Source organism: Ovis aries, chromosome 26 (genome assembly GCF_016772045.2).
Source record: "Ovis aries strain OAR_USU_Benz2616 breed Rambouillet chromosome 26, ARS-UI_Ramb_v3.0, whole genome shotgun sequence".
Classification (NCBI taxonomy): Eukaryota; Metazoa; Chordata; class Mammalia; order Artiodactyla; family Bovidae; genus Ovis; species Ovis aries.
The window spans coordinates 18,426,190-18,438,215 of NC_056079.1; the positions used below are offsets into that span (position 1 = coordinate 18,426,190).

Here is a 12,026-nt window from a genome sequence, read left to right on the forward strand (position 1 = left end):
CTCTCTGGCTGGTTGATATGTCATTATCTTTCATTTCTTTTTTTTTTCTTTTAATTGAAGCATAGTTGATTTACAATGTAGTGTTAGTGTGTGGTATACATACACCAAAGTGATTCAGTTATATGTATATACACATATTCTTTTTCACATTCTTTCCCGTTATAGTTTATTAGGGGATACTGAATAGTTTCTTGTGCTATACAGTAGGACCCTATTGTTTTCTATTTTATATATAATAGTTTGTATTGAGTTTTTTTTATTTTTTAACACACTTAAAATCATCAAATAAGCCAAAATTCTGGAATAAATTCTAAAGCATAAATGAGTATGTTAATTTAAATGAAAATGCAATTCAGGGTTGTATGCAGGATACACATTTATTAACAGTGAAAAAAGCATTTACCCAAAGTGAATGTTAAAAATACAAAGAGTACCTGCTGCACAGTCTGGTGAGCTCAATCTTGTAGGCATTATTTTAACCTGCCTAGGTTTCTCTCTCACTTATTTTGACCTTTTCTTCCTCTTTTACCTCTAACCAAATTTTTAACTTAAAAATTAAGACAAACTACATATTGAATGCCTAACCCTTTAGCAACAGTTACCAGGGAAAAACATATTAAGCAAGTTATCTGCTCTCAAGCACTTAAAACTAAATTATCTACTATAATAGAAAACAAAAGACCAGATTACAACAGCTGTAAGTCAAATAAGCAAATTTGATAAGGTTCACAGATACTACAGTAACTTAAGATGTAAGTACAATGATTCCACTGTATCCATCTTTAATTTGCATGCAGAGAGAGAGAGACAGTCTTAATATTTAATGTGTAAGGCTTGGCTTGAGTGTATCAAAATGAAGTTTCTGTATAGAGTCTAGAAAACAAATATAGAACTTAAGTATACATATAATATATATGTATGCCTACTATGCTTCAATTTCCCTGAAGTCAAGCCAATTGAATAATTCCTGCTTCTGGAATGACAGTGTTCCGAGTAAGTTTAATAAAGTTGGAGATATATGTTTCACATAATTTAAATTACAGAACAATATAGTCAATGTCCTCAGAGGGAAATCCTCACTTAATATTCCCTGACTGGACATTATAGTTTTACACTGAGGTATCAGGCAAGAATTTCGAAGGAATACCAATCAAATTCTTTTTTCATGGGGTATTTCAGTAAACTGTTGACAAATTTAAAAGACTAATTTGGAATAATGCTTCGTATTTTATTCAAGGAACAATCTGTAAAGTTGACTTGTTAACTGGCTTCATGAAGCCTTTAACTCAGTATACGGCAAGATGGGATCTAAAAGTACACCTCCTTTGAAAAGCTGATTTGCTTAGTGATAAAGAGGTCACGTAAATTCCCATTACTCCATACAGTACTTCATCTGCAAACCTGCTTCTCTCTCACTACACACAGAGACAACTGCTACGTTTTGGCCTAAATTATCGTCTCAGAAAGCAAGGTTGTCCAAAAGCAAATGAACCTTAGTGCTCTGGTTCATAAATTTAGTTCTATTAATCCCTACTTTTAAGAGCTTGGTTTTCCTTTTAAAAGTAATCACAATATTACTTTCCTTGTTTAAGCGGAAATATTCTCTAGTTATAGAAAATGTTCTCTCTTTTAACATTTAAACTGAGGCAACACAGATATGAATAGAAATCCTAGAAAATATTTATCTAATAGATAATTATGTAAATTCTAGGTACTAAGGACAAGTATTCTAAACTTATTATCCAATTTGAATAGAATATTTATATTCTATAATAACTTCTCAGAAATCCTGGATACCTTTATAACCTGCCCTATTCTTGCAAAGGAATAAGACTTGCAGGTATCTAAAAGAATATTAGACTCAATAGCAGCAACACTGGCATTATTTGGAAGCCTGGCCTGAAGGCCGGGCTTTATAATAAATAGTATATTTCTCTAACTCTTGACGGTTGCTCTTCTCTGAACAGCCTAATTATATAGAACAATGACTTGCTGTAGAGAATTCAACATAATTTTCAAAAAAGATAAGTTTACAGATAAGTCCAAACTTTATTTAAAACTACATTTTAAATTCTACGTTACTAAACATCACAATGGGGAAAAAAATCAGGACCAAAAAAAAAGAAAGAAAGAATAAGAAAAAACCCCACAGTGTATCAAGGCTTGAATCTGTCCAGAATTCAGTTTTTGATGTTTTAAACTGCCATGGGCAGAAATTAGCACACCTACCAAAAATGCAGTGTCAAACTGATTTACATTTTATACAGATTAAAACAGATGTTTATTTAGTGCCATTATCATATACGTATTAATTATGTCAAGAAAGAGTTAGATGAGCCTCTGGAGACATCTCATGTACTTTGGGCTCCCACTGTTTCTGAAAAACAGAATCATGGTTAATGCCTTATAAATTACTTACAGAGTTAATATGACCTTATAGAATTTAGTTTAATATTGCTCTCTTCCATTTAAAACTTTCAATTTTAATATAAAGTTATTAGAAAAGAAACTTACTTTGCTACAATAATTCCCTGATGTCACCACCAACAGTTTAAAAGGCATAGGTAAGGGTTTCCATCTTAAGATGGCAGACTGAGCATATACTTGCTCTCAAAAAAGAACAAAACAAAAAATCCATTAGGGAAAAAAAAAGTATAAAAATGAATAAATCCAGACCAACAAAAAAAGGGTGGCTGTGAGAGAACCAGAGGACAGGAGATAAAAACAAATTTCCAGAACACTGAGAACAGACGGAGGCGCAGGGTGGAATGGAGGAAGCTACAGCCCAGACACGCAGACAGGCAGCGGGGGAGAGGGTACCAGCTGCAGCCTAACAGGCAGGAATGGGCTGAAAACTGGGAGATTAACTGAAGGTTTGATATATGGTTTCTCTTCTAGTCACCCTATTTATTAAAAAAACAAAAAATCTTGAGTTTAATCTATGGATGAACAAACAGAAAATCCTTGACCTTAATGCAAGAAATGTTCTCCTCTGAGTGGCCCTTGGGTTGTGCTACTAGACCCAAAAAGAAGGAAATCTCCCCAGACTTCCTGGGACTATCACTTGGCTCTGCAATCAATCAAAAATCATCTTCAGGAAAGTATAAAAGATTTCATTCTTATATTTACAAAAACAGAATATAAGTGTGTTTAATAAGGTATGAAATGAGTAAATCAAACAGAGAAGGAAAAGAGGAGGAGCAAGCAGTTGGGTAATGACCCAAACTGACAGAACTAGAAAATGCGTACATTTATAAGAACAAAGGCAACAGAAAAACCAAAAATAACATAAACACTGAAAGAAGAGGTAGGTTTAAATAACTTTTCATTTGGGAGAGAAGAAACATTTTCTAATTTTTAAAATTCAGGAAAATTATAAGAATAGTATATAGAGATATAAAGGGCCTCTTCCAAAAGAACTGAAAACCAATGATTAAAAGCAATGGGCTCTTGCCAATCATCACTAACTCCGCTGTACCTTTCTTTCTTAAGCCATGTGCATCTATTACACTTTAAAACTAAAAATAGAAAAAATTATCTGATAGTACTATTTTATAAATTGGGCAGTAGAACTAAAATTTTTATAGAATTATGCTTCTAATGTTTGGCTTCTATCTTCCAGGTACTAGTAGCACATTTTAAAAACTAAAACAAAATGACGGGTATCAAGATTCAGTAATTTTTCAGTGTGATATGATTAAAACTAAAACTGCTAACTCTCACCAGGTTCTTTTAGTGTCTGAGAATTCCCAGCTAATTCTTCAGTCTGCATTGCACATATTTCACCAGATAAGTGGTTTTTCTGTTCTTCTTCTGCCATTTTCTTCCTTAGATCTGCCTGTAGAATGAAAATGAAAAATACAAAATCATTTTTCATCTTAACAATATCTGCTAGATAACAACAACTGTAATTAAAAAGAGCGAAATACCTCTGAATATATTGTCAGTTTAAGTGGTAAATCTTCAACTTTCACAAAGTCTTCTTCATCAGATTTTTGACTTATGTTACCAGACTCTGCTTCCTGTAAGATTAACAAATTATATTTAATGAAGGCAATCCACTCTATCTCTGGATCTAAACCAAAGTCATCCATGCCAAGAGATAAAGTGGATTCTCACATGTGTATAGATGTCAGTAATTCTGTCGTATTTGCTTTTCTTCTATATTTAGCTCAATGAGTAGAACAGAAATCTAGAGTTCAACATGAAGGGTTGCCCACTTGTAACTGTGGGCACACAGTGAAGCTTCTGGGCACCCATTTTACAAAGAGCCCATTCATACAGGTTAAAGGAAGAAACAGTAGTAGTTACATTGAGGGCTAAAATAATTACAACAACCCTCATCTCTTGATATGTTAACAGAATGCATTGGAGCCGTACTCAGAAGAATATAAGGAAACCTAGACTTTCGATATCAACTCTGGAAGCTCAAATAGAAAGATGAGGTATGAATTTAGTAATTCACAAAAGTTATTAAAAATCACCTCACACTGTTTTTCTGAAACCTGTAGCGTTTTCTCCCAGTTCTTTGATTTTTAATAGTATCATCATTCTACCAATTACCCAAGTGGAAACCTTAAGTTCTTTTTCCTGAAACATTTCTCACCCATTCCTCTCTCATTCAGCTCAATTTGTATTTATATGATAATGGAGACTCTCAACTCTGATTCCTCAACAACACTTCTTATACAGTCATCGGATTCATCTTCAAAATCCGTGACTCTGACCATTTCACTTTCTTACACAACCCTGCCTAAAATCCAAAATCCAAAATCCTTCAGGACCTTCTATAATCTAACTTCAAGTAAATTTTGAGCAAATGCCTTCTGTAGCAATTCTATGCACTCATCAAATAATAACAATAAGAAACCTAATAAGTGACTTTTACAGTTTTCAATGGAAAATTTTACTGTTAGTGAAACAAATAAAACAATTAAGATAGTTACTCTTTCTACTATTTCTGAAATATAAGCCTCCTTTTGCTGAGAAGCTTTGAAATTATATTATAAACATATCTTTTGGAAGAAAACTGATGTTGATTAAAAAATATGTGAAACATGCTCTTTAGACTTAAAGGTACATTATTACAAATCCCTTTATTTTTACCTACAAGAGAAAGTATATAAAACATACACAACCCAAGGACCCAACAAACAACCTGCTGCTGCTGCTGCTGCTAAGTCGTGTCCGACTCTGTGCGACCCCATAGACGGCAGCCCATTAGGCTCCCCTGTCCCTAGGATTCTCCAGGCAAGAACACTGGAGTGGGTTGCCATTTCCTTCTCTAATGCATGAAAGTGAAAAGTGAAAGTGAAGTCACTCAGTCGTGTCCGACTCTGTGCGACCCCATGGACTGCAGCCTACCAGGCTCCTCCGTCCATGGGATTTTCCAGGCAAGAGTACTGGCTATAAAATTAAATTGAAACAAACATCCAGAGAAAAACTAAACTAACTTACTTACATTATAAATGCAAATGTGCTAGCTTACTTTTTTGTCATTCACTATAAATAGACAGGGACTCTACTGCTGTCAAATGAACTCTCAAGGTTACCACATACAATTTATCTCTTTGGTTCTCAAAACTATGAAAAGTAGAATTATAAGTTTTGAAATGGTCATACTGGTTCACTATCACTCTTCTGTTTGAGTTTAAAATAAGTCTGAATGAGAAATAAGAATGCTCCAACAGTTTCTAAACCCAAACACAAAGTGGAGTTGTGTTTACATACTAGAAATGTTAACCTGCAAATGAATAAAGGGGCAGAGAAATGAAATGCACACGATACCTACATAGTCATTCACTAACACTGGAGATTCAGTATCAGGACTTCCAGCCAAAGAACTTTCAGGAGTCTCCTGAGCAGATTTCACTTCTTTGACTCTAGGCACCAAGGTTTCAATTTCAGTTAAAGGTAAAGGCAAAGGGTTAGGCTGACTGGACGAGTCGATGGTAGTAAGAGTATCCTTCTGGACAGTGCTATTTAAAGGTTGCTCATTTTCAACGATATTGAGGAAACAGGGCTTCACAGGAGTGCTATCCTGGTCACCTGTCATCAAAAGAAAGTCTTAACATTAGTGTTATGCAACCATCATTAAGTTTTACTAATGTGCCAAATAAAGACTAAAATGTATAAATGTATAATCAGACTACTTTCCTTACAAAATTTGTGTTTAAATATTTGTCAACTTTTCTTTAACAGCTGTTTGCAGAAACAAAGCCCTAGCATTTTTTACAAACGATTTAGGGAGAGAAAAAAGACATGTATCAGGTCCAAAATACCTTCGAATTTCCATTAGCTAAGAATTTAGATTTCTTTGTTTTTAAGCACATAAAGGACACTGCAGATAATTTTAACATGGAAATTTTAAACTTTTCTTACCTTTACTAGTAGTGGGTTCTTGTTCTGATGGGACATTTTTGCTTTCTGATGATTTTTCAAAATCATGCTGTGGAACCTAGAAGGAAAAAATAACGTCTTAATAGTGGGATCTAAATATATAGTCACTATACAGGAGATGGATGGTATTTCCAACCTGAGACCTTCATACAAGGAAACTTAAAAATAATCTTCTAGAATTGTTTCAAGAAGGCTGTGGTTGCAAGTTCAAGATGGCTAGGTTTAAAAAGTTTACTATTCTTAACTTCAGAACAACACGAAGAACTGGAGTATTACAGATTTTACTATTTTTTTTTCAGACCTGACTCTATATTAAATGAAACTAAAAGATACTTGCTTATATGTAGATGTTAACTGAAGGGAAGGAGAGAAGGATGAACAAGCTAACTGCTTTCTGTAGGAGGAGAAAAAACTGAAGATTCACCTCATAATTGGATGCCCCAGACTCTAGGAAGGAAGGGACATAGTGGTGGGGAGAGAGTCGGTGACAAGCAGGAGGTGCTGACGGCTGTTTGAAGCGTAAGAAAAATGTGGACATTAAGATTCCCTCCCCAGGCTCAACAGAACATGGCAAATTATATTTTGGAGGAAATGAGCTAGTGAGTCTCAGACCAGGGGGCCACCATGGAAGGGGCAGGCTGTGGAAAGCATGAATGACAGGATAAAGTGTCAAAATGATCTAGTGCAAGGCTGCATAATGGTGGGACTCAGCCCTAACCCTACATCCAAGTTCAGAACACCAATAGCCAAGGAAAGGGACCTCCTACCAGGCAGGAGATGGGCAGACCCTCCCTACTTTGGAGAGATTTAACTATTCCAATAGGAATTGACATTTAGGATTTTCTATCCGTTATCTACTTGCTGGCCCACAGTAAAGCCCAAAAGAATTCCAACTGGCTTTTTGGTGTATTATTCTTTAATGTAAGCACCAAAGGTAGAGTGGATATTTGGAGAAAGCCTCTATGTGTGGGTATGAGAAAATACTGCTCCCATGAAGAGGGTACTAAAAAGAAGTAACAATCAGAAAAAAGTACTTAGAAATTAAAATTATGACAGTTGAACTGAAAATAATATCATATAGTTAAGGTCAAATAAATCTCCCAGCAAGTAATAAAACAGATCAACGGGTCAATAAAATGAAAAGGAGAAAACAGGGCTAATTAACATCTGATAACATTTATTTCAGAAGAAAAGAAGAGAAAATGGTAAGGAAGAAATTGAAGAAAATTTACCAAACCTGAAAAACATGCTATAGATTAACTGAGTAAACCTAGAGTAGTGAATAAAAAAGACCTGCAACAGTGTATATTATCACTGTAAAATTTCAGAACTCCAGGTGAAAAAAACACCTAGAGTTACAAAGAAAAAAGGACACATATGAAAAATCAGAACTAAGAAAGGCCTTCAAAGACCTGAACGGAAATGATTTTCAACACAGAAATACTGAGTTTTCTTAGACAATATAAAATGGCAACTAGAGAAGGGCATGGCTACCCACTCTAGTATTCCTGCCTGGAGAATTCCATGGACAAAGGAGGCTGGTGGGCTATAGTCCATGGGGTCTCAAAGAGTCAGACATTGAGCAGGGGGAAAAAAAAAGTCAAGATATGTTTTGCACTCTTTCTTAGAGAGTGACTGGAAGATGTGTTCCACTAAAATTAGGTAATAAACCAAGGAAGAGAAAGGCAAGATTTGATTCCAGAAACTGAGACCTAAAAGTACGAAAGAGGGGATTCCCTAGCTGGTAGCTATCCATAGGTCTAAACAAGAGCCAAACCCAGAATGGAGCAGGAAGGAAGAAAGCTCTGGAAAGGACAAAACTGACTGACTGGTTCATGAAGAAAATTCTGAGAGATTTATTAAGCTACTGGTGGGCAGAGCAAGCACTTGAGTATGTGATTAAAGAAAATTAAAAAAAAGTTAAGACAATTATTAAATTCAGGTGAAAAAAACGTACAAGACTAAGCAATAAACACTATTCGCTTAGCTCAACAGCCAGTAATATCTGCATGGTTCATTTAAATCTAAATATTTGATTAAATACAGATTTAATCAAAGACATGCTTAAATGAGGAACCATACGTGACCTGAGAGTCTTCACCTGCTATAACAGAATTCAAAAGGTAATATCTAACACATACATGAATAAATAAATACACACACATATTATTCAGATAGAGGGTAAACAGCAGAAGAAATCATACCAAGTTCTGCCTCTGGGGCAGGATGAGGTGAGGATAGGAAGGGGAATGATTTTATTTTGTTACATACTACTTCCATGCATAACTAGAAAAAACATAAGTTAAAAATAAAAATCTAAAGTCATCACATAGTTTTCAGGACTTGTTATTAAAATATTTTAAGTGCTTTAAATGTAAAAACATTGCTGAATAAAAAAAAATAATAACTGTTTTAGATTTCAATAAGGATATTAAAGAAGTCTGTATTCATGAAAATGAGAATGGGGAAGCTGTTGACTTTAACATGTTTAAAAAGAACGTGCTTTGACGTGTCACAGGGAGACTGGTGAAGAGAGTGCGAGTCTGCACTGGAATACCTGACCATCGTGTTCATTTTCTTCTGCAGCTTCAGTGTTAGCCTGAAGTGACGTCTGCACATCTACAGGTCCCTCCTCAAATTCTTCTATTTCTTCATCTTCATTCTCATCTTCTCCACTTCCATAGTTAGTCAAAGCCTGAGTTTCAGCTTTGGACAAATCTAAGTCGATTAACACACAATTTTTAGTAAAAATTTCAGCACTTACTTAGTAACAGCTACCATTTATTGCATGCCTACATTATATAAGTGCTTCACATACAGTATCTGAAGTCTTCAAAACCGTAAGTACTAGGAAACGTGTTGAAAGGACAGGTAATTTAGACAGGGTCACACTGAAATTCAGAGCTGTGTGATACCTAATTCTATATTCATTCCATTCCAACAAACTGTTTCAGTTAAGTGATCTGTAAAGAACTAATGTGTGAGCCTTCAGACTTACTAATAGACACTGGACATTCTTCACTTTCTTCATCTTCCTCTTGATCAGAAACATCAGATCTCACATTTTTGGGGCCGTCACCATCATAAACCTCAGACGTTTGAGTCTGCTTAACTGTTTCCGTCTCATCCTTGTCCTAGCCACAAATAAATTTGAGTAATTAATTCCTTAAAGTACATTTTTTAAAGGTATATAGTAAGTCTATCATAAAAATTAGTAAGTCATTATCTAATTAAAAATATAAAGAATGATTTTAAATTTAGTTGTTTTTAAAAGAAAATAAAACTCTGTGAGAAGAAAGGATATTTTATGATCTACTTTGCTCTCTACCATTAAGGTAAAAGCTACTAAAATTATTTAATCTTTTGTTTCAAAAGCCACTAAATTAGCACATACTTTGTCTTCATCATCAATTTCTCCAGCAGGTGAACTGTGATCTCCTTCAAGAATCCTTTTGGCCTATAAGTAAATCGGTTAGGCAGAATTCAGGGGTAATCATTCATTATCACACTTAAGTACTCAGTAAACTTTAACAAATCCTGCATTCTTAAACCATCATCCAAAGATATTACTGTTTTTCTTAGAAATATAAATTCAACTCTTATTAAATAAATCTTTTAAATGAAGAAAAACAAAAAGCAACACGGTCTACCTGACATCTCCTTGTATATCTAAGAGACATCACAAACTTACTAAATCCAAAACAAAAATCTTGATTCCTTTCCTTCTAAAACCCCATCTTCCTTCAGTCTTCCTAATCTCAGTAAATGGCCCTTCATCCACCGAAATGCACAAGTCAGAATCAGCCTGTACTATATGTTTATTACCCACATCTGAACTACTACACTGCATTTGACTCAATCATCCTAATGTATCTGCTGTTACACACTCAGAGCTGAGACACTTCTTACTCACCAGAGCTGAGACATTTCTTACGTGGACAACTGCAACAACCTTCCAAGCAGTCTCTCTGCTTCTCTCTATTCACCTACAATTCCTACTCAATAACGAAGCCTGACAAATCTTAAACTGAGATTATGACACTCCTCTCTCTCAAACTTTCCTTATGAGTTTCCATCATGCTTAGAATAAAATAAAAGATAAGGTTTCTAAGATTTCACAAACTTGTCCTATATACCTCTGTGACTTCATCTCCTACAGGCTCACCTCATTTAAAGTGTTCCTGCCTCCCTGGTTTCTCTCTCTTCCCCAAAACACTCAATCCTGCTTTAAAGTCTTTACACTTAATGGTTCTCTCTGCCTGAACTGTTACACTTAACAGTTCTCTCATCTTCATTATAAACTCTTGTCTTTCCATACCTTAGCTCACATTTCATCCCCTGAAGAAGCTTCTTGATTCTGCCATCTAAAGCAGTCCTCTCTATCACTTTTATCATATCATCCTGTTCTATTTTCTTCAAGCTCTAAGTAATGGCTGAAAGTATCTGAAACTTATTTCTAGAAGAAAAACATGAAAGGCTTGAAAAAGATGGACTGATTTTATCTACTTTAGATTTCTGCAAGAAGGGTAATCTCTTTGTTTTGGGTCTTGACTTGTTTTTCCTCTTATGATTAGAGAGTCAAGAAAAGGGTGCTGGTGTCTAGGGGAAAAGCCTCCTGGTAGGCCTCAATCTCAAAAACGATAGAATGATCTCTATTCGTTTCCAACGCAAACCATTCAATATCATGGTAAACCATGTCTATGCTCCAACCAGTAACACTGAAGAAGCTGAAGTTGAACAGTTCAATGAAGACCTACAAGACCTTGTAGAACTAACACCCAAAAAAGATGTCCTTTTCATTATAGGGGACTGGAATGCACAAGTAGGAAGTCAAGAAACACCTGGAGTAACAGGCAAATTTGGCCTTGGAGTACGGAATGAAGCAGGGCAAAGGCTAATAGAGTTTTGCCAAGAGAAAGCATTGGTCACAGAAATCACTCTCTTCCAACAACACAAGAGAAGACTCTACACATGGACATCACCAGATGGTCAAAACCAAAATCAGATTGATTATATTCTTTGCAGCCAAAGATGGAGAAGCTCTATACAGCCAGCAAAAACAAGACCAGGAGCTGACTGTGGCTCAGATCATGAACTCCTTATTGCCAAATTCAGACTGAAACTGAAAACAGTAGGGAAGACCACTAGACCATTCAGGTATGACCTAAATCAAACCCCTTATGATTATACAGTGGCAGTGAGAAATAGATTTAAGGGACTAGATCTGATAGACAGAGTGCCTGATGAACTATGGGCGGAGGTTTGTGACACTACAGGAGACGGGTCAAGACCATCCCCATGGAAAAGAAATGCAAAAAAGCAAAATGGCTGTCTGGGGAGGCCTTACAAATAGCTGTGAAAAGAAGAGAGGCGAAAAGCAAAGGAGAAAAGGAAAGATATAAGCATCTGAATGCAGAGTTTCAAAGAATAGCAAGGAGAGATAAGAAAGCCTTCCTCAGCGATCAATGCAAAGAAATAGAGGAAAACAACAGACTAGGAAAGACTAGAGATCTCTTCAAGAAAACTAGAGATACCAAGGGAACATTTCATGCAAAGATGGGCTCGATCAAGGACAGAAATGGTATGGACCTAACAGAAGCAGAAGATATTAAGAAGAGGTGGCAAGA

General features: G+C 35.5%; 1 protein-coding gene across 50 annotated transcripts in view; it reads right to left on the minus strand.

Annotated features, from left to right (window-relative positions):
* Positions 1-358: 358 nt before the first annotated feature.
* Positions 359-12,026, minus strand: part of PCM1 (pericentriolar material 1) — a 90,846-nt gene continuing 79,178 nt past the window's right edge. For 36 of the 50 annotated variants that reach the window (XM_060406989.1, XM_060406987.1, XM_060406978.1 and 33 more), the window contains 8 exons: positions 9,794-9,856; positions 9,398-9,533; positions 8,957-9,117; positions 6,382-6,457; positions 5,792-6,048; positions 3,930-4,022; positions 3,724-3,838; positions 359-2,377 (listed from right to left, as the gene is read on the minus strand). In XM_060406989.1, the coding sequence (XP_060262972.1) occupies positions 2,352-2,377; positions 3,724-3,838; positions 3,930-4,022; positions 5,792-6,048; positions 6,382-6,457; positions 8,957-9,117; positions 9,398-9,533; positions 9,794-9,856 (927 nt within the window). In that variant the 3' untranslated portion in view covers positions 359-2,351. The remainder of the gene's footprint in view (positions 2,378-3,723; positions 3,839-3,929; positions 4,023-5,791; positions 6,049-6,381; positions 6,458-8,956; positions 9,118-9,397; positions 9,534-9,793; positions 9,857-12,026) is intronic. The other 14 variants (XM_060407008.1, XM_060406996.1, XM_060407013.1 and 11 more) reach the window with 1 other exon arrangement.